We start from the raw sequence: 22,957 nt of genomic DNA, 5'->3' as shown, positions 1-22,957 counted from the left end.
CCGGTTCCAGCCCCCCGCCCCCCCCCACCAGAGCCTCCCCCCCGGCGTGCGTGACGGTCGCAACCAACAACAACAACATGCATGGGTAGTCTATGAAATGCCTATTAAAAATAATTATTTTACATAATTACCAACTGTTACAATGTCTTATTATACGTTTACGGCATTCAACAATATTCATGATATTTCTGACCTGAGCATTTCTATAATTTTTTCATATTTTCTATTAGTTAATATTCAATGATTTTAACACTATTATTAAGCGTTTCAATCTGGAATTTAAACGTTAAGACATAATGACTTTCTGTGCATGTCAACCATGGAGTCGAATTTAAATCAGTTAATAACTTCATTAATTATATACGCTTTGTAAACATCAATTTATTTAATAATGATACATTTGACATCAGTTTGCCATATCGCAAAATGATGCGATTCAACGAGGCATGTTTTCAAAGTAAAAACAAACAGGTAAATTTTTTTCCAAAAACCTTATTTAATCACTTGAATGGTCGTACTTTACTTCACTACATAATTAATATTGAGTCATTTATCGTATCTTGGGACTAGCTTTTGTATGCCATCGTCAGAGAAGCTTGCTTCTCTGAACTTGCTAAAACGTGCCCTTCTTAAGAAAGCAGGAAACTTTTCAGCAAAGAAGGAAATCGTTCTTTATTTTTAATTTCGAAGTCAACTTTATAAATCAGATCATCAATAATGATTGAAGGTCTAGCACTACGTTTATCATGAATGTTTGCGGCGCGGCCATCTTTCAAGGCCCTTACCCAATCTCGCACCATTCCATCTCTTTTCACCATTCACTTACTTCACTAATTTGTCGATGAATGACAACTGATTTGAAACGCATGCACTTTCCAGTCGGTGGAATTCTCAACAGGTGGAGGCTTTTTGAAATCATGTAAGCAGATGTAGACTCGAGCCGATGATTCCGTAATGGCGTACTTGGCTTCCCAACAGATGTAGCTTCACGATGCACATGCATGGAACGGCGGTCGTAGCGCTCCCGCTGAATTTGAAAACGGCGCTGACTCTGAAAAAACGCACCTTATATGACAATTATATCCATTCTATTGATTCAAATTAATTATTTACATTTGAGAAAAGCAACGGAGCTTAATATGTGTCCAAGCAAAAAATTAATATTTCTAACATAGTCATATATTATGAAGACACTCTGCAGCATCTTAGATAGTTGCCATTATTTTTCACGTTGGTTTTTAGAATTACTGCGTTTCCGATAACATTGTTCATTTCACTGAATGAAAAGAACAAGAAATAAGGATTATTAACCAATGAATTTGTGATATATGAGTATTTTATTCACCTATAATAAAGACGGAAAGAAGATTCTAACCAGAAGCTGATTTCTATCGTGTGACCAATTAAGCAGACCCGGAACAACTTTGCGTCGAGTGTTGCGACTCTTCGACCGGAGCCTCGGCGGTCCCCGAATTTTGATTCAGTGATATAAATGATGATGAACTCTGGTCTGATTCACGTCCCACGACCGGTACTAGTATTACAAGCCGGATAATGCTGACAAAATACAAAGTATTTTTACAATTTGTTTCCAAATTCATACGATGATGGCAGGTATTTTGTATGTTGATTTCAAACAACGAGATTTCAAGTAATTCAATTTGAAAATCTGCTTCCGTTATTATCATATATCTGGTTATTCCAACGCAACAATTTCTTGTTTAATTGTTTTATCATAAATATTCAAAATTAGTAAATTTTCCTTATGAGCCCTTGCCTCGTCCCTCCGTCATTTGACCTCTATATAACAGAAATAGATGAAGATTATTACTAATTTCGAGCTAAACCTAACGAACTACCGCCACTAAGATGAGTACCGGGTAAAAAACAGCATCAAAGCCAGTGGTTTCAATTTTTTGCTAGCCCGTGCTCTTCTGAGAAACAGAAAGAATTTTCATGTCTCTTCTGTCCGTAATGGACCAACACGTAACATTGAAAAATTACTTTTCAACTTTTACCGCACAACTTTTTACTTTTCAACTTTATTGCACCAACACTAACTTCATGTACCAATAAATATTTAAATTGATCGAAATCAATAACATCAAATGACTCTGGGTTTATGCCGCGAATACAAAAATAATTTTGTTTTAATTAATTTGAATTAAAAAACTGCAGTAGGCAAATGATATAATAGTGCTCCTACACTTTTTTGAGGAACAAAACACGGTCATTTTTCCTTGAATTAATAACGGCAATGAGCCTGCTTTACATGAGCCTTCCCAAAATTTGATTTCTACGCCGAAACTGCCGCTCTTAAATTTTGCTCAATGTTGAACTGAGACCTGAATTTTATTTTTAGTGACTCCATAATTGAGGAGCTTATCTCTTAGGGATAAAATACTGCAATAGGAAATGGTATACGCTAAATTCTTTGCCTATAGGTGAATGGCTAAGTCGATGTCGCAATCCTCTGTAGTTAAAGAGCCAACTTCTTCCAAGATAGAAATAGAGATTGATTCAAGGAATCCTCCCAACATACAGCAACATGTTCAGGATCAAACTGATTTTACTGCAATGCCTAATGAATAATGTAAATTAAATGAACATTTATGCTTTTCATTCGCTAAATTTTCTTGCTATACAGGTGACTACCGCAACGTTATTAGTTGAACGCTGAAACGGTAATCGTCGTGCACGACTTGCAAGTAGCATTGGAAACTGGTTCCATTTTTATTCTTAAGCTATTTCCAACATAATTAAAACGTCGCGCCCTCTTTCTGAATTTTCAACAAAAAAAATATTAGACGAGTAAATTGCAATAATCGAACTGCCTCGATCACGTAACAAAGAGCCACTGGATCCCGGGCCACCGGCCACAAAAAAAAAATTAGAACAATATCGCAATTTTCCTTCCGCCAAAATTTGGACGAAATTGGACGTAGGTGCTGATGTCCACTCATTTTCTTAGGAAAATTGAATTCCAGTAATGGGCCAACAAAGACATGCTTCCATCGAATACTTTGATGATGTTTCAATAGGAGATGGTTTCTGACAATCACCGTGTTGCGGTAGAGCTTCTACACATATTGCCTACTCATTAAATTTGTACGCGATAGTGAAACAGTTTCAACTTTCAAGGTTTATTCGGGTAGCTAGAAATTATTAAATTTATAGCATTTATTGAACATAAATTTAAATTCAGCTTGCGCAGATTGCCCAGATTTTCTCACTACATATTGGGAAAAATCATCAACTAAATGTTATAATGAGTTCTGTCATGGGTTCTCTCACCTGGGCAAGTAAATTTCGCCTTCCCCGCCGAGGCACTGTAATGTTTTATTGCATCTAACTGACGTAGGGAGGCATAGATACCGCACCCGAACTCGTTTGGCTTGCAGGTTATTGGGAGATATATAATTTTTATTATTTATAGAAATAAATTTGAAGTGCATTTATTTCTGTGTGCGGTCCCCAAATTATTTATTTTGAAGCCCATCAGGTGGCCTACTCACGTAAATACTACCCTTACTATAAATGCTACATAAATTCACTAGCCGGACAATAGTAAGAGCCTATTGCTTAACTAATAAAATGGTCACGTTTGGTGAATTTTACATGTACTCATCAATGCAAAACATGACCCTCGAGGCCTTGAGTGTCAACGACTGACGAAGTCAGCCTCGACACATCCGCTTGTCCTCTCCATTGAGCCTTGACGGGATTTGAGCTGCCTGTTCGCCCTTCAAAAATCCAGCGTCAGTTATTGTTGCATTCGACCAATGAGGAAAACTAGACTTCTTTCTTTCTTCCTTATTCAGTTGAGAACCAGGTACGTACAGTATAGGTAGAAATAACCAACAAATGCACGAAAGAATAAATTGAAAGTTAACCCTAAAATCATAAAAGCAACGAGCAAAACGCTATTGAGGAATATGCCAGCGTTATTCCAAGCAACACGAAGAAAGACATAAATTATTTCCAAGCCACGGGCGTTGCGTCAGTTCATGCCTAGTAATTATATAAATTATATCCAAGCCACGGGCGTTGCGTCAGTTCATGCCTAGTAATTATAAAATTGCATAAATTATTTCCAAGCCATGGGCGTTGCGTCAGTTACTGCCTAGTAATTATATAATTATATAAATTATATCCAAGCCACGGGCGTTGCGTCAGTTACTGCCTAGTACCGTCACAGCACTTCACAGCAGTATAAAAATAGAAAGACGTCATTCCAAACTATCGGACAATACGCTTTTCCGCCACTCTGAAAAAAATCGAGTAAGGTTCCACGGTGGCACCTAATAAATCGAAATGAAAGACAGGTAGCTGAAAATAAAATTTGGCATTTTAAAAACTCACGATACGAATTATTGGCCACTGCAACTGCAAACGCTGATCTAAAAAAAGCCGGGAGGGAACGCTGCACACTCTACTCACCAGCGTGAACATGGTGCCGGTTTATTAAAACGTTGCTACGTACAGGTAGCCACTTGATGTACAGCTAGGTAGCCCACGTGATGCGTAGGTGCTGATATGATGACGTAACTCTAGCTGTGGTATTATCAAAACATTTGCGCGGGAGACTAGGTACAATAATTTATACGTAACTGTACGCCTGCTCGAAGGTGTCGTAAGCGGAGTTACGTATGAATTTTTAGTGTTGAAGCAATATGAAATTAATAAATTAGTATCAACAAGTTGAATTGTAATATAATTTAATCTATGATTCGACTTGGGTATGATAAGGGATTGTACTAAACGGTGCTTTAAGGAAAAAAATTTCAATTGAGTTTATGCCAGAAGCTAATTTGTTCTCCTCTTGCGTTTTAATTTACAAGCAAATGTTGATATTCATGTCCAAGAGTTGTATGGATTCACTAAAATAATAATTCAAAAATATGGATTCAAAATTCCATTATTTCAAAATTATATGGAGTTTGACAAGCCAACCATTCTTTTAGCTCCGTACACATATTTCTTTCTCTGACAGTCCCAATTCCAACTCGTAAAATTTTTTACAGTTTAGGTCTCTTTCAAAGCCTTCTAATTTTGAATGTGAATAGTGCAATTTTTCGCCACGATTACAAGAAATTTTGATTAATGATCGTAACAAGTGTATTGCTATTTGGATAACGTCCAACACATTTCTCCGCATGCTCCCTAGTCAGTCTACGCTGGTGCCGCTGACACGGCAACCTCCAAAGCCTCTGATTGGTCAGTTAGCCAGATGGTTTTGATAATAGCTTTACAGACGAGTCTTGCGTACGAAAGTTTTAATAATGCCAAAATCAGGGTGTACTTACGCTACACGTATTTTTTTGTACGTACGTATAAAAAGATGTATAGTTTTGGTTATCCGACCCCTGGTAACCAAAAGACGGACGAATAGCACGGCTACAACCATACTGGTCAACATACCATTATCATACTGAACCTGAAGCTCGAGCCTGCTTAACCGGAATGCAGACGTACCTCCTTAACCGGAATGCTAGTCATAATTTATCGTGCCGATTTAAAATTCTATTTACGAATAATGCCTTACAAAAATTGGGCAGATTTTTAAGAATCTTGGACTAAGCACGGCTATCGCGAAACAAACCGCTATTGGACTAATCTAGCATAGAAACGGAAAACAAATAACACTGATGTCATCTCGTAACAAGCAGTAATCGGACAAAAGATGGCACGAAACAATTTAGGATGGGAAGGCAACTTTATTATAACTAGTTACAATTGAATTACTGCATAATGCTTAAAGAAAACAGCAAAATAGAAGGGTTCCAAGCGATAAATTCACCAGCCGGACTGCTTTAGCATTTCATGTGCTGCTGTAAAGTTGCAAAAAAAGTAATTAGATGGTAAAGTCAGCCAGGAGTTCAGAGAAAGTCTCGATGCAACCGCATTGGTTGCATAGTCGTGATACTCCGACCAAGCCTCGACTCGTTGCACAGCCTTATTAATACATCGTAAACTCTTGGGACTTTCTTTTTTGAGCTTTTCTAGAAGACTTCTTTTATGCGATCGACGATACCACTTAAGCAAAATCATTCATCTAAGCATGGCTATGAATCTCTAGCTTTTCCATGTCCTTCATTTCTACAATCATTCTCTTAATGTCCTCCTTTTTGAGACGTCCTTTATTAATGGAGATGGTAACTTGACCTCGGGCTCCAGTCTTCCGGTCCACGCCAGTAGCACTCAATATCCCGTTTTTGTCTAGGGAAAAAGTTACATCGATTGAGGGTACCCCAGCCAGGGCCACTTCGATCCCTTCAACCCTGAACTCCCCCAATAAATTGTTCCTCGAGGCAACTGCACTTTCGCCTTCGTAAACTTTGATTAATACGAATTTTTGATAATCTTCGACAGTAGTGTAATTCCTAGTGCATTCGACCGGTATCTTAGAGTTTCGTTTGATAATGATGCTCATTTTATCACCAATAATAGCCTTGCCAAGGGACAGCGGGGTCACATCTGTCAGCTGAATGTGTTTAACACTTCGGTCGTTGTTGAGCATGGCTGCCTGGACAGCTGCGCCATAAGCAACAGCTTCCGCAGGGTTGATCGTCCTTTTGATTTCCTTGTTTGGAAATTTTTCTTCTAGCATTTTTCTGAGCTTGGGAATCCAACTGGAACCGCCGACTATGACTACTTCGTGAATTTCGTTTGTTGTAAGCCCCGCATTGGTAATCGCTCTGTCCACACACTGCATAGTTTCTGTAAAAATATCTTCGCAAAGTAATTCAAACCTGATTCGGGTCAAAACAAAGATGAAATCTTGCCCATTACTCAAGCTCTCTATTTGAACTTTGTCCTGCTTCCGAACTGACAAATTGATCTTTGTCTGTTCGGCAGCTTTGACAATTTTTGCTTGAACTTTCATTTCATTAGATACATCCAGCCCTGTTCTCTCCTTGAATTTATCAAAAATTTACCAACGCGACAGTCTATGTCCCCTCCTCCAAGCTGGCTATTCCCCTCAACAGATTTGACTTCGTAGTTTTCTTTCTTCATTTTCAGAACCGCTACATCAAAAGTCCCGCCGCCGAAGTCGAAGACCAGAATGTTTGTCTCATAGGCGACGATCGTGTCTTCCCCGTAGGCAATGGCGGCAGCGGTAGGTTCATTGAGGATTTTCAGTACCTCAAGACCCGCAATGGTACCAGCATCAATTGTAGCCTGTCTTTGAGAGTCCGTAAAGTACGCAGGTACAGTAATGACCGCCTTCCTAACTTCACATCCAAGGAATATTTGGGCGATTTCTTTCATTTTGGACAGCACCATCGCTGAAATCTCTTCTGGGGTGAAAAATTTTTCCTCTTCGAGATATTGAACGCAGATTTTGGGGTTGCCGCTGGCGTTGACGACGCGGTATGGCCAGTGAGGGAGTTTATTCTGCACTGCTTCATCGCTGAACTTACGACCGATGAGTCTCTTCACTTCGTATACTGTGTTGGCAGGATTTTCAGTGCGCTGAAGCTTGGCCGACTCGCCAATAAGTCGTTCATCTTCAGTGAACGCAACAAACGACGGCGTGAGGCGACTACCTCGCTCGTCGGCGATGATCTCCACGCGCCCGTTCCTGACGACTCCCACGCACGAGTTACTCGTGCCCAAGTCGATGCCGATTGCGTAGTCTTTATTCGTAGCCATCTTGAAGGCGTCAAAGTTACTGTATAAAAGTGTATTAGCTCACCTCTGTTCTAGTTTGCTGGATTAATGTCTATAATTTTTCTTCTAAAACAAGTTGTCTCGAAGTTACATCGAGAGTCTTGTCATTCTGATTGGAGCACTTTAATTTCTGTGGAACTGAGTAACATGTTAGAGCATGAAATAACTGCACTAGTTTGTAACTCTTGCAATTATAATTGCATAATAATTGCGATATCAACTGCTTTTGGCAACATCATTGGAAGTTTTCCCCGGATTTGCCTATAAGTAGGATCACAGGTTTGCCTATAAGTAGGATTATAGGTTTGCCTATATAAGTAGTATAGTTCACGTATTGGTTTGCCTGTAAGTAGTATTGATTAGAGATTTTCCTATAAGTAGGGTAGGGTGGCCCAGTGGTTACAGTTCCGTGTACCAGGATTGGAGCAGTGAGAAGCGGGTTCTATCCCAGCTCTGAACGCCAGTTTCTGGTCAGAATCGGCGGGGAGGCCGGGCGTTTAAGCACAGCAAAAATTGAAGCAACGAGTCTAGAGTTCGAGACCGCAACAAGCTGTGAATGTTCGGCGTTATCAATTATTGATTATCGGCGGCAGGCCTATGTCCTAATTAGCGCTGAAATTGCGACTATATACATTATACTATATACATTACACAAGTAATTTGCAAGTTAATGAATTGTTCAAATTTATGCACGTTTCATTAAATCTAAAAACTCATAAAATCCAAGATACCTATACTCATTCTAATCTATACCTATGAAATTTAAAAATCCTATACGGAAAACTTTCAAGTCTGGAAGCCATATAATGCCGCATGGATATCTAATGTAAATCTGTTAGTGCCTCGCGCCATGCAGAAATGTCAGTGACAACAAATAACACGCATTTCAATTGCTCAACATAATCCTGCCTACCACCAGGCTTCAAATAACTAAGTAAATCTCCAAAAGAATTCCTTTATTATGTATAGTTACTATCCAAGGAAAAACAATGAAAAGCATTATCTGCGATTGCACGATGCACTTGCTTACCTTAATTGATTTGACTTCTCTTTGTTGCAAGCTTTAAAACCACTATTTAGTGGTATATACTGATTTAAGATTGTTACCGTATTGCCAGCTAACCAATTTTAGGAACCCAATTTTCGATTAAGGTGAATCTCTTCGCCCAACATTATAAATATTTCATGAAAACACTTATCCATGCATTACTGAAGCGAGCCATTCCCAAATTCACGGGTACACATCAAATATTAATACGTCGAGCCCTCATGGTCTGAAATCTTTCTATGCATCCGTGATGCAGGAATCTTAGAAGATGACTTCCAAAAATATGGGGGCGAAATTTCATTACAAACCTGAGCGCTCAAATGAATAGTACCAGCTCCGCTGTAACGCACCTTCTATAGAACTGCACGTAACAGCAAGCCCAGGGGCCATACTTTCAAAACTGGCTTAGTGAACGTAAGTACTTACGTTCTATTTTCTTGTCTATAATTGGTGAATTTTGCATGCAAGGCCGTCAATGATTGGCTGATGAACTTACGATCTCTTAACCTTTTTTGAAAGTATAGGCCCAGGTTATCATTTTGCCTTCGTCTATAAGATTTAGGATAAGCATTTGCCCTTACAACGTTGAACGTTCGTGGTTTTGCAGGTATATAAACATTTCTTCAACATATCGAACTACTTCCGATTTAATTTGATAATAGACTTTCATTTAACCTGTGAAGACTATTTATTCCGCTTCTGCTGGGCCAGGAAAAAATGTCGCGCGCTAAATTACATAAGTGTTAGGAAGAACAAGGGTACCAACACTTGCGAAGCCTTACTTCTTTGCTACCAGCGTTCTATTTCTATTCGTTGAATTTTAAAACGTAAACTAAAGGTTTATAACCAAAAATAAAGTAGTTATGCTAATTCACTGGAGGATCGGAGAATTACATTCCTAAAATTATTCTCAGAGGTTGGAGCGATTCCTAGTTAATCTACCTATGGTTTGTTATGCAACTCGATGTTCAGGTTGTTGTAATGCTGGGAAATATTGGCTACATGAGCCGACCTTCTAATTTAAAAAAGCGCGAACATTATTTTCTACACAAATATGTAAAACAAACACCAAAGTGAGTTCACTGAAACTAAACAGAAATTAGGTATGGATGGCTTTGCATACAATGCTGCCGGAGCAACAATTAACTGGATGTTAACACCACTAAGTCTAACAGTCAACAACGCTCTTAACAAACCCATTCCCAGCAATAGGTATGGAGAAAAAGAACTCTAAAAAATTTCCTGCCTCAGACATTCGGAAATTTCCAACAGGCTGAGGTCATGTGACAGCCATTGATGGTAGAGGTTCCGCGCCGTTATTGGAAGCAGCGGCATGACTGCCGACTTTCTTTTCGGTCAGTTTGCGGTGGTGGTGTTCTTCCAATTCTAATTTTTTCGCATTGCAATCTTGTTTAGTTGCCTCCGCTGTATTGTCATGCCAAATTAGTATTTCTTCAGATAACTTGAAGGCAGCAGCATTGACCTTACGGTCAATGCAATAATTTTCCAGTTCGTTCATTGCATTTTCATTGTCTTTCAGTCTTGCTTCATCTTCCCTAGAATTATTATGAAGACTCAAGCAAGCATATATCCCGATTGCATCGAGTGATAGCCTTCGAGTTTATAAATCGTGTTACTCAATTTGAAATCAGTTCAATTTGAAAAATTCCACTGTCGGCGTTCGTACTGGGATGAACATGTTTGAGGATGTACCAGTACTGATCGGATAAGGGTTTGAAATCTTCTTAGTTACAACAATACGAGCAAAATCGCTGAGGCTGGAGCGATTTTACTCGTATATTGTTGTAATTACGAAGATTTCAAACCCTTATCCGACCAGCACTGGTACATCCTCAAACATGTTCATCCCAGTACTATCTAGATACTTCCACGTCTACTTTGACTGCTCTGATTTCAATTCATCTGGTATAGGGATTTCAGACTTGACAAGTATTCGCTTTTCCGAAACTAAAGCGAACCAAATGCTCCAGGGGCCGGATTATCAAAGATTCGTAACTTTTTGTACTTACGACAAAAAAGTTCTGTGGTACGTAAATACACCCTAATTTTGGCATTATCAAAACTTTCGTACGCTAGTCTTAGCTAAAAGCCTAAATTTTTTTCCAGCGCCAATTTTTCCCGCGCTAATGTTTTTATTATACCACCGCTAGTATTACGTTGTCATAGCAACGCCACTCGTAAGTCGATTTTGCGTACTTACGAAGTTTTGATAATACGGCCCCAGCTGGACAACATCTCCTCCGTCTTACGAGTCAATGAGCAGCACAACTTGGCCGCTCGGAGGGCAGCGCCGCAGAAAACTGCCTCATTTTTGCTAAGCGAGTGATCGAGAGACTTTCCTAATGTTTTGGCAATTAGCGATTCAACAGCAAAAATACGCCTTGAGCATCTTACCAATACAAGTATTCGCAGTTTAGTCCAATGCTCTACTGGGTCAATCTACACAACGCACACTCTAGGATTGTATATTGGCTCCTGCACGCATACTCCATTTCTTTCCTGGTAATGATATTCGTGAAATCGATAACGTGCATGAGATATCGACTCTACCTGCATCACGGAAGGAGTCAGAAGTGATAAGTTGTGTTTCAACTTCTCTGTGGCGGTCCTCAACCTCAGCAGAGATCTTTCAGGCTTTTTGAAGGTTTACTGGTGCTCGTCTTCAAAGATTTGATGACGGCTTTCATCATGCACATATATATTAAGTTTCCGCTAATTGTTGAGCCACCGACTGCTTTCTGTACTTTTATTGCTCCATTATTCAGGGAAACTATTGCAGAGCCGAGAGAGCTTGCACCGAAATCGACGACAGCTACACAATTTTTTCTCCGGGGTTCTGGTCCCAATAAGCGATGGCGGCACCGGTAGTCGAGTTGATCAGCGTGACATTCTTAAGGCCAATACAATGCATGCCGTATCTAAAGTGGCTTGTCGCGGTGCGTTGTTGAAATTCACGTCACGGAGATGACAGCGTTTGTGACCTCGCTGCTCAAATTATCTTCTGCTACCGACTTAATCTTGGCGATGAGCGAAGCCGTTATTTCCTCCGCGCGTAGCCTTACAATTTTATTTCAGTACTCGACTTCAAAGGCAAGAGAGCCGTTCTTATCTGTAAAAAATTCAGGAAGGAAATCCGACAAAATTGGTTTTCATTCATTTACAGTGGATCTTGGTTATCTCCATTGAAATAAAACGTCATATTTTCAGAGTCGTGTCGAAGCTCCTACCAAGGACGGTCTTGACGCCATAGACGGTGTTGGTTGGGTTGAGCGTCGCCTGGTCCCTGGCATCGCTGCCCACGAGGCTGCGGGAGTCGGTGAAGGCAACAAAACTCGGAGTTGTCTTGTCGCCGTGAGCGTTTGGCAACACCGTCACCGCTTCAGCGCGCACGCTGGCAACACAGCACTTGCCTGCGTCCATGTCCAGCCCTCGCCCGACATCTTCCTGTGAATATTAATTTGCATTAATATCATACGGTTCAGATGGAAGTCAAATCAGGAAATAGAGCGTTGAAAAAACACGACTAGTTTTACCGCAGGTGAGAAACAGAACCTCGGTATTTTTCAATAGTTGAGAGCAAATAGGATCGCTCGTAGTAGTCCGTGTCTGACGAATAAATACAATTCATTCAGTCCAGAGGTAATTGGTGTACAGTTGGTTGTTCTGTAGAAGTTGGTGTTCAGTATAAATGAACCTAAAACGTCGCCTGTGATAAAAATTCATTCAAATACCTTTGCTTAAATCCGACAATAAGGGTTAAACCATCAGAAACAAAAATGATTCATTAACAATGTTTTTCATCTCCTACATTCTCGAAACTTTAAAACAATGGATTCATCTAGCGGGGCATGACCATCAGGTGCTAGGCTGCCGTATGATCATCAATGCAAGTGACTTGTTTTGGTGTTGTGGTAAGCATTCGTCGGTTATCAACTTTCTTATGGATTTTGTTTATTTATTCCTGCATTTGCGATTTTCATCCCAGAGAAATCCGTAGGTCAGATCCGGAGTTGGTGCAAATTACTGAAAAATCTTCGGACAACGTCCATCATCATCACCACAAGCAGCAACGATGATATGCCTGATACAAACACTCACGGTCTCGCCCTCTGTATATAGAATGAAAACGATTCGTCAGACACGTGGGTAACTGCACTACCGTCAGAAATTCTAGCTAAGTTATAATCAATACTTCCTATATAGAATCTAACTAAAAAGTTTTCTTACGTTTACTGGTAGAATTGATGTTTGGTAGTAGTGGGTAGGCGATAGCTGCATCAGCTGACTGAATCACTACCTCAATCCTCAGTCATCAAACGGACACTGATAAAAGCTATCGTACGAGCCAGGGTTGCCAAATGAGGCCAAGAGGAAAAGGTCAATTTAGCTCACAGAAAAAGCCGAAAACGGCCCCATTTATAATTGATTAGAAAATTTTAAATTCAAGTTAGTTAAAACCATTTGCAGTGCACACATTTACGCTTAAGGCCTCTAGGAATCAAAAATTACATCAAGTTTACTAAATTTACGATCTGAATTACTGTAAATGACACATAAGCCGCCCGCCTTCAGTGAATTATACGTTACTTGCTGATCGTAAATAAAAGCCGCATAATGCTGGTTTGAGGTCAGAACTACGATTTTTAGGATTCAACTGCAGTGACGGAAAAATATTTATGCGTCGAATATGAAAATTTCTTTGTTGCAAGCCCATTTCTGCGTCAGACAGACTAGAAACTTCAACCATAACAACGTTGAGAAACTTCAACCATAACAATGTTGAGAAACTACAACCATAACAATGTTGAGAAACTACAACCATGACAATGTTGAGAAACATCAACCATAACAATGTTGAGAAACTTCAACCATAACAATGTTGAGAAACTACAACCATAACAATGTTGAGAAACTTCAACCATAACAATGTTGAGAAACTTCAACCATAACAATGTTAAGAAACTACAACCATAACAATGTTGAGAAACTTCAACCATAACAATGTTGAGAAATTACACCCATAATAATTTTGAGAAACTTCAACCATAACAATGTTAAGAGACTTCAACCATAACAATGTTGAGAAACTACAAACATAACAATGTTGAGAAACCTCAACCGTAACAATGTTGAGAAACTTCAACCATAACAATGTTGAGAAACTACAACCATAACCATGTTGAGAAACTTCAACCATAACAATGTTGAGAAACCACAACCATAACAATGTTTAGAAGCTTCAACCATAGCAATGTTGAGAAACTACAACCATAACAATTTTGAGAAACTACAACCATAACAATGTTGAGAAACTTCAACCATAACAATGTTGAGAAACTTCAACCATAATAATGTTAAGAAACTACAACCATAACAATGTTGAGAAACTTCAACCATAACAATGTTGAGAAACTACAACCATAACAATGCTGAGAAACTTCAACCATAACAATGTTAAGAAACTTCAACCATAACAATGTTGAGAAACTATAACCATAACAATGTTGAGAAACTTCAACCGTAACAATGCTGAGAAACTTCAACCATTACAATGTTAAGAAACTACTACCACAACAATGTTGAGAAACTTCAACCATAACAATGTTGAGAAACTACAACCACAACAATGTTGGGAAACTTCAACCATAACAATGTTGAGAAACTCCAACCATAACAATGTTGAGAAACTTCAACCATAACAAGGTTGAAAAACTACAAGCAAAACAAGGTTTAGAAACAACAATCATAACAATGTTATGAAACTACAACCATAACAATGTTATGAAACTACAACCATAACAATGTTAATAAACTTCAACCAAACAATGTTAAGAAACTACAACCATGACAATGTTAAGAAACTACAACAATAATAATTTTATGAAGCTACAACCATAACAATGTTAAGAAACTACAACCATAACAATGTTAAGAAACTACAACTAAAACAATGTTAAGAAACTACAACCATCACAATGTTAAGAAACTTCAACCAAAACAATGCTAAGAAACTACAAACGTAACAATGTTAAAAAACTACAACCATAACAATGTTGAGAAACTTCAACCAAAACAATGTTAAGAAACTACAACCAAAACAATGTAAAAAAACTTAAACCATAACAATGTTGAGAAACTACAACCATAACTATGTTAAGAAACTACAACCATAACAATGCTAAGTAACTACAAACGTAACAATGTTGAGAAACTACAACCATAACAATGCTAAGAAACTACAACCAATGTAAAAAAACTTAAACCATAACAATGTTGAGAAACTACAACCATAACTATGTTAAGAAACTACAACCATAACAATGCTAAGTAACTACAAACGTAACAATGTTGAGAAACTACAACCATAACAATGCTAAGAAACTACAACCATAACAATGTTAAGAAACTACAACCATAACAATGCTAAGAAACTACAACCATAACAATGTTGAGAAAGTACAACAATAACAACGCTAAGAAACTACAAACGTAACAATGTTAAGAAACAATAACCATAACACAGCAGCAGAAGTGTTTATAAAAAGCAGTTTTCATCGAGAGCCGCTCCAAGATGGTTAAAAATTGCGACGGTCTCAGGGTTTGGGTATTATTGGGCACCTCAGCAATTATACCGCTGTAGCTCCTGCCTTCCCAGCTGTAGTTTTTCTGTTATTGTCTTGTGTTTGTGATTTCAATGAACAATATCACGAATTCTTTTTGTCATGAAATATCTAAACAAATAATCGGTTGAGATTTAGATTTATTATATATCATCTTCTGACGTCTGAGTTGTTTTATTTACAAATACCTATACTGTAATGCACATTCTATGTTCTCTATTACTTGACTTGGTTTTGTGTTGAATGACTATGTGCTTTTACGACCTTAGTGGCAGTTTATATTGTCCAGCTTATGAGTGTTGGTAAATATAGTTCTTCATATGAATATTCAGTCGAGAAATGTAAGATTTTGTTCCTGAAAATGTCCATGTCATAAGAACGTTCCGTATTTATAATTATTACTTTGCGGATTATATGGCCAGCGAGTTTTATTTCTGCCATCAGTTAGTTTACTTGAATTGTTTTATCATTCCATGCAATACCATGTGAGATGCGGTGATGGTTGTCAAGATCCCTGAACGATGTACGATTACATTGACTCTAAATCGTCCTCAATGAGAACTAAATATCTTCTCGGTGCACTTGGAACCATCGCTGTATTGGAGTATCGTGGATCAGTTGTCCTGATGGTTCCTTCTACTGCCTGCGTTTAATGCATTGTGCAAGTACCTTATTTTTCATAAGTAACGAGGCTCTATAGTGTTCAATAATATAATCACTAAATATTGCACTCAGTCTCATATAAAACACGAACGTTGCGTAAATGATGCTTAGGCTAAATTTAGAATATTTGAACATTGACTAAATTATAACAGTCGGTGACCGGAATGTTTCAGCTCACGAACATTTCAACCTACCAGTCTATCAGGGAGCTTTTGCTCCATCATTCTCAGAAAAGCGTAGAAACTATTTAACTAATGTTTATTATAATCAATAAGTGTGCTGGTCATTTTACACAAGAATATTTCTTGAGAACTCTAGATACAATTTATTGCTACATTATTTCGATATTTGGTGCTATTTTTATGGTGTGGCATATGGACTATAAAGTTACAAGCCTGCAAGAGGCTCAAGTTATTATGACACTCTTTTGCTTGAATCGAATATTCAGTAGAAACTTAAAAGCAAATAAATTCCATAGAAATTCATAATATCTTTATAGAAAGTTTTTCGGAGTCCAGCTCCACCGGCACTTCAAGAACTGTAGAACACAAGTAAATCAGTAATTAGAACAGTCAAGATAACAAATAAACTAAACGGCAGAAGGTATCTTTTTACAATTTGAAGTGGGTACGAGCTAAAAACTGAATTTAAACTAGGCCTCTAATTAATATATACAATGATTCTAAAATGAGCTAATCAGAAACACCGGAATAAAGCTAAAACCTTTAAGTCACTATCAGAAATTGGAACATCGCACTGCTCGACGTGAGCACGCACAGCCGAATGAGGGGGTCGCGATAGTGAGTGACCAGTTCTGCAACTCCTGCCCCTATGTTCTGCGACCCTAGAATAAAGATTTTGAGTCGTCATCCCTATGTACGCAGGTGCATATCGTACACACTTATATTTATAAGCTAGGGACGCTTGCATATGAATAAAGAGGATAGTTTTTATACATGCGCGAAAAAATTCATGTGAGAGAAAAATACACATGTGTGAGAGGAAAATTCTGATAAGGGGAGTCACACTACCTTTAACTCTCCGTATTTTTCTCTCTACTACCCCTTCATTTTCCGTATTTTCCCCTTACAATACACTTCACTCTCGGTATTTCTCCTCACACTGCCCCTTAACTGACCATATTTTCCCCTCACACCACCCTTCACTCTCCGTATTTTTTCCTCACACTGCCCTTCATTCGCCGTATTTTCCCCTCATACTACCCTTCGCTCTCCGCATTTTCCACTCGCACTACCCTTCTCTCTCCTTGATATCCCTTCACACTACCATTCACTTTCCATATTTCCCCATACACTACCATTTACTTTCCATCTTTCCCCTCACACTACCATCCACTCTCCGTATTTCCCCTTCACACTGCCCTTCTTGTCGCGCATGGTGCTGTAGGGTATCTCACCATTTAGTATAATTCATACACAATTTACCTTGCATTTCTTCATAACTTAATCGGCAGCTCATAATCACCAGAGCCTTCAATACGAGTGGTGGTTCCGAACTGGTGATAAATAGCCTCCTGAGGTAACTTTCTATTTTTTAGGGTGAAAGATTTGTAAAGAATTTTTTGAAGTATTTAGTTACGCATATCAATGTTAGCAATAGACATGGGGTGAAATTCTTATTGTGACATTTAAAATAACGAAAGAAAATAATTTGCATGATGTGTTGCGTTTGTATGATGTTGCTGTGAACGAAATTCCAAACGATAATTATGTTGTAGCGGGCCTACTTTTGACCGCGCTGTTTCTTTTCAGTCGCCGTACTTCTGCGACTATGACTTAACATAAGTAGTTTAGAAACTCTTCTCTTCCTTTGGGTGCACGTAACATTAGTTGATAGCTGGGCTCTGATTTCTTTTCTAGATTCGTGTTCACTGTGAATTTATGCTGCTTTGTTTATCCGTAAATAGTTCTAACAACTTTCAACGCTTCAAGCCTGATATCGGACATACTGTGAGCATGTGATTCAATGTTGGTTATATATATATATATATACACTTCTCGAGTCAAATTGGTAAAGTTTGGAAGAAGCTTTTCTTATATGCAAGTCTGAACTTTGCTTTGTTACCAGAGCATGCTTTACATTAATCTTAATTGTTTTTTCAAAGAGGTTAACAAACTTCTTGCTGGCGCCGGGGGATCGAGAAGCAGGTTACCAAATGACATATTATTGGAATGCTGCGTTTCGAAAATACAATTTTCATTATCAAGAAGGTGAAGGTTTCGCAACACTTGAAATTGAACTTTGGAACTGACAGTAGTACAAATCAAGGGTACAGTGGATGCAATTTAATATCCAAGCTTAAAATAAGTTTGAAAATTATTTCAATGTCAGGACGAATCCTTTAGTTTGTAGGTAGCTGGAGATTCTCTCTTTCTCGAGTTATATGCACTTCTCGACTGGTGAAATACTATCTTTAGCCCCTTATACTTCAACTTTTTCATCATCCTCCAACGTTCAGGGTCCGCAGTTAGCGACTTGTAATAACGTTCATGTAGCATACATGTCCCGCTACGTTGCGACCGACACGCAAGTACGATCCTCCCCGGGGGGGGGGGGGGGGGGGGGGAATCCATGTTACACATTCAAATCAGTCTCAACGCGAATGTAATAATTACATTTGCAATTCACAGCTTGTTTTGGACATTTCATGAAGAGTGTTTTACTCTCCAATTTTACTTCATACATCTACTAAATTTGAGACTTGTTTGTCAGTCGCTACTTTACGATAACGATGTTCATTATCGATAATGTTAATTCATATAGCGGAAACTAATGCCCGTTAATTAAGTAGCTGGGCATATGAACTTTCCTCAAGGCTGTCATTCGGTAATTAGTATCCTTCCTCGAGGTTATTATGACTGCCAATTTGTTGGGATTCTCCAGGTTAAAGTTCTAACCTGAACCAGTGTTGAAATTAATCGGTCTCCTCTCGTGCCACATGATGCCCCGATTTTACTGCTCTAACGAGTATGCCTTTCTTCCGACCTGCGGTAAAACTTACCGGATTTTTTTTTTTAATCTCATAAATATTGTTTTCTCCAAGTCGCATGATATTATTGTTGTTTCTGGTTTGCAGGAAGATGTTGGGCTGGGCCAGCATCGGCCTGGACCTGGGCTCAGGCAAGTGCTGTGTTGCCAGCGTGCGCGCTGGAGCGGTGACTGTGTTGCCAAACGCTCACGGCGACAAGACCACTCCGAGTTTTGTTGCCTTCACAGACTCCCGCAGCCTCGTGGGCAGCGATGCCAGGGACCAGGCGGCGCTCAACCCAGAGAACACTTTTTATGGCGTCAAGACCGTTCTCGGCAGGAGCTTTGATAAGAATCGGAATAATGAATTGGCATATATAGACGGAAATGAGATTCGGACTCGTGAAAAAGTTATGATGAATTTTCTTCCTGAATTTTCGATAACCGAGGAAGGCTCACCCTCCTTCAAAATCAGGTACAAAAATAAGGAGTTGATGTTGCATGCGGAAGAAATAACTGCCTTACTAATCGCCAAGATGAAATCTGTAGCAGAAGATAATTTAGGAAGTGCGGTTACGAACGCAGTCATTTCCGTCCCCGTAAATTTCAGTAACTCGCAGCGACAAGCCACTCTCGACGCGGCCCGCATCGCCGGCCTTGTAAACGTCACGCTAATCAACTCTACCACCGCCGCTGCCATCGCTTACTGGGACCAGCACCCCACAGAAAGAGATTGCGTCGCTGTCGTTGATTTCGGTGCCAGTTCACAAAGCCTCGCCATACTTTCCATTGATAACGGGACTGTTAAAGTTCTGGAAGCTTATGGAGGTTCAACAGTAAGTGGAAACCGTATCGACTTCTGCATGATGCGAGCCATTGTCACAAAATTTCAAGAAAAACACGGAAAATTTTTCGAAGAGTCACCTAGAGCCTTGGTGAGACTGAGGACCGCCACGGAGAAGTTGAAGTTCAATCTGACTCTTCTTACCTCTTCCGCATTGCAAGTTGACTCCCTTTCTCACGGCATTGACTTCACAACTACGTTTCCCAGGCAAGAAATGGAAGAGTCTTGCAAGAGCCAGTTTGAAATCCTCGGAAATGTTTTGCGTCGATGGGCAAAATCCAAAAATTGGGCTGCAGTTCGAACAGTTGTGTTGGTGGGAGGCTCAACGCGTATTCCTGCCGTAGAAAAGCTGATAGCAGAAACTTTAGGAAAACCTCTGGATCACTCGCTCAATAAAGACGAGGCGGTTGCCTGTGGCGCTGCCCTCCGAGCTGCCGAGCTGTGCTGCTCAACACCGCGCGAGGTGGAGGAGGTGTTGTCCAGGCGAATTAATTTTGAGGCCGGCGCGGAGTCAGGGATAATTGTTGAAACTGGAGCAAGAGTTCCGGACGACTTCAATCGCCCAACTTCAAATGGCATCTGGAAACGAAACTATGATCACGGGATGAGAATATTTGAAAATATATCGGAGAATGACGACAAAATAGTTAGAACCATCGCACTGACGACAATAGGAGCAGGACAGCTCGGCCGTTCACCTTCCTCGGGTGCACTTCTATTTACGATCGATGAAAGTGGAATTGTTAGAATTGAACTAATTTCTTGTGGGAAGGCACGCGACATACCTATTGGGGGCCTATTATCGGACAAGAAACGCGCAAAAATTTGTTTGGGTAATCATAAGATGTTTCTGGATGATGAAGCAAAATTGAAAGAAAATGAAAATGCCATCAACGATCTTGAAACTTTCTGCCTCTACCAACTGGAAAAGCTCGGCGAGAAGTTCGGACATGATTCTGCTGCCTTCAAATTGTGTAAAGAAATTTTGACTTGGCTTGAAAATACGCCGGAGGCAACGAAGCAAGAATGCGATCAGAAAAGAATTGATTTAGCGAACAAAATATATTCTGTATTCAACTGCAAGAATCTGCCAACTGAACCCGCTGAACAAGAGGCATGCCAATTAGATAGTACTGATACTTACACGAGCAACCGTGCACTTGCACAACCGCTTACCAAAGACCGGGGGCGACCCACTAGTTTGACTGATACCAGAGTGAAATACGAAGAACACAATCTTCCAAGCGAACCAACACTGCATGAGCTAGGGCGTAGTCAACCGCATCGGTCTGGTCCGACTCCAGTACCAGTTCCTGCACCCACACCGTCGCGAACTTCGGGTGAGACGACATCTATTAATTGTAATGCAGTCTCGTCAGCAATTAAAGATCAATTTCAGCAACCTGGATCATTCTGTGATAAAATCTCTAGTGGACAAAGTTGCAGTGAAACCTGTATCCAGGAAAGAGATCTACATACCCAACTCGACTGTCGTTCCGAAAACCTTCTAAGTGATTATAACCCTTCCTTTTCTCCGAACTTCAGTTAGAAATGACATGGGTGATATCAAAACTTTTCCTAAAGCTGCGGCTGAATGCAAACTGCAAAATACCCCAGTTATTGTTTATAAAAATACTGCTGCAGTCTCGAAAAAGATGCAAAATCAACGATCAAAGGAACGAAACAAAGCTGGTGTTGGGCAAGGTCGGCACACGGGAAAACGAAAAGCTGAAGGAGATTCTAAGATATTAAACGAGACTTGAATCTCGACAACTGCAGTGACCGCGTAAGTGAAGATAGCAGCTTGAATAATAGAAAGGAGCAAGGTTTGCTTCGGCGTGGGGTCGACATGGTCATAGGTTGGATCTCCCCAAGAAACGAAATTCTGATAATAATGTTAAGCTGTTATGCCCAATGTTACAAAGTTCTTGATACCTACATAGTTTCGTTGTTCAAAATCTGCATTCATTCTTAAAATTGCACGAAAAATGCGTTTCTAAACTTTGAACTTGATGGTACCATCTGGCCATATTGCACTGCTCATGGATAGTTTATGAAACACCATGATTGACTGGATACCTTTAAACGCATTCTAGTGTTATTGTACCGTAGATGGAATAAATTCTTATACTTAATCGTCATTTTATACTCATCGCTGCGCGACTTCCACAATTTATCGGAGAGTTCTTGTATTGTATTCATGACACCTCGGGTGAACTATGAATAACGATAAATATGTATAAACTAATATTTCACTTCAGTAAAATGAGGTCAAGTGATGATAATAATAATGTCATTAGCTTCACTTTTGTACCGCATATCAACTGTGTCAAAACTGATACTTGGGCAAAAAAGCCCCTCAGGAGGTCTTCTGTGTCACAAGTTCTATGTAATCGCGCGTTCCTAAAGGTATATTCACTGTGCGCCACGCATCAGAGCTTAGTCTTCAAGAAAGACTAAAGAGTTGAAATGAATTGGCTCGTGTATTAAATATTCTTACGGTTATTATTATACCTGATATGTATGTAGGGCTGTAGGCGTATGTATAAACTCGGCAATACCGTCCTGTCCTGAGAATTTTTTTTCCTTATTTGGTGCAAGAATTAAATCCTATTCCTGGTGTTCCATTCGTTGTGAATCGAACATTTGGACTAATGTGTGGTCCCATAGGCGCTAGATTCCTTTACTATGAATATTTCATGTATGAAAGAAACGGAAGGAATGTATCAAAATTTTAATATCAGTGGTTGTAACAATCCAATGCGAAGCAAATGTTTTTTCTTTCATTTCCAACAACCCGTAATCTGATAACCCATATTAAGTGGGAGACTTGCTCACCTGCTAATGTGGACTTTGTTGAATAGCGCCTGGTGTGCCATGGTGTATATATGTGATGTATAAATTTATCTATTTCTCAGGAAAACCTCTATCTAATAAAACTTCTGCTAATATCTTGCTGACATTCATTTATGCGCACTGGCTGGCCGTATGCTGAGCGGTTCAGCGTTTACTGTGACCACTATCACTTGACGCGCAGCGCAGCGCTGCTTTGCTTGAAGTGTAAACCTGCGTCAGCGTCAACGCTTCTAGTCTGGGCGT

The 22,957-nt window shown here is 39.5% G+C and overlaps 2 protein-coding genes across 2 annotated transcripts; one reads left to right on the top strand and one right to left on the bottom strand.

Moving 5' to 3' along the window:
• Positions 1-5,702: 5,702 nt before the first annotated feature.
• LOC108665573 (putative heat shock 70 kDa protein 7) lies at positions 5,703-7,901 on the bottom strand. The gene has a single exon (XM_047883220.1). It carries the CDS (start codon positions 7,654-7,656, stop codon positions 6,883-6,885), a length of 774 nt encoding a protein of 257 aa, XP_047739176.1. The 5' UTR covers positions 7,657-7,901; the 3' UTR covers positions 5,703-6,882.
• Positions 7,902-17,872: 9,971 nt separating this feature from the next.
• On the top strand, positions 17,873-22,632 carry LOC108665574 (heat shock 70 kDa protein 1-like). Its single transcript, XM_018152346.2, has 2 exons — positions 17,873-17,996; positions 19,124-22,632. The coding sequence occupies exon 2, from the start codon at positions 19,128-19,130 to the stop codon at positions 21,405-21,407; it is 2,280 nt and encodes a 759-aa protein (XP_018007835.1). The 5' UTR covers positions 17,873-17,996; positions 19,124-19,127; the 3' UTR covers positions 21,408-22,632.
• Positions 22,633-22,957: the final 325 nt, after the last annotated feature.

Source organism: Hyalella azteca, unplaced genomic scaffold (genome assembly GCF_000764305.2).
Source record: "Hyalella azteca isolate HAZT.00-mixed unplaced genomic scaffold, Hazt_2.0.2 contig12309, whole genome shotgun sequence".
In the NCBI taxonomy this organism is placed as follows: domain Eukaryota; kingdom Metazoa; phylum Arthropoda; class Malacostraca; order Amphipoda; family Hyalellidae; genus Hyalella; species Hyalella azteca.
The sequence above is the reverse complement of the archived record's forward strand: the minus strand, read 5'-3'. Positions and strand labels throughout refer to the sequence as shown.

Bases quoted from the DNA above. Each gene is read 5' to 3' on its own strand.
- LOC108665574 (XM_018152346.2), top strand. From the start codon at position 19,128: ATGTTGGGCTGGGCCAGCATCGGCCTGGACCTGGGCTCAGGCAAGTGC.
- LOC108665573 (XM_047883220.1), bottom strand. From the start codon at position 7,656: ATGGCTACGAATAAAGACTACGCAATCGGCATCGACTTGGGCACGAGT.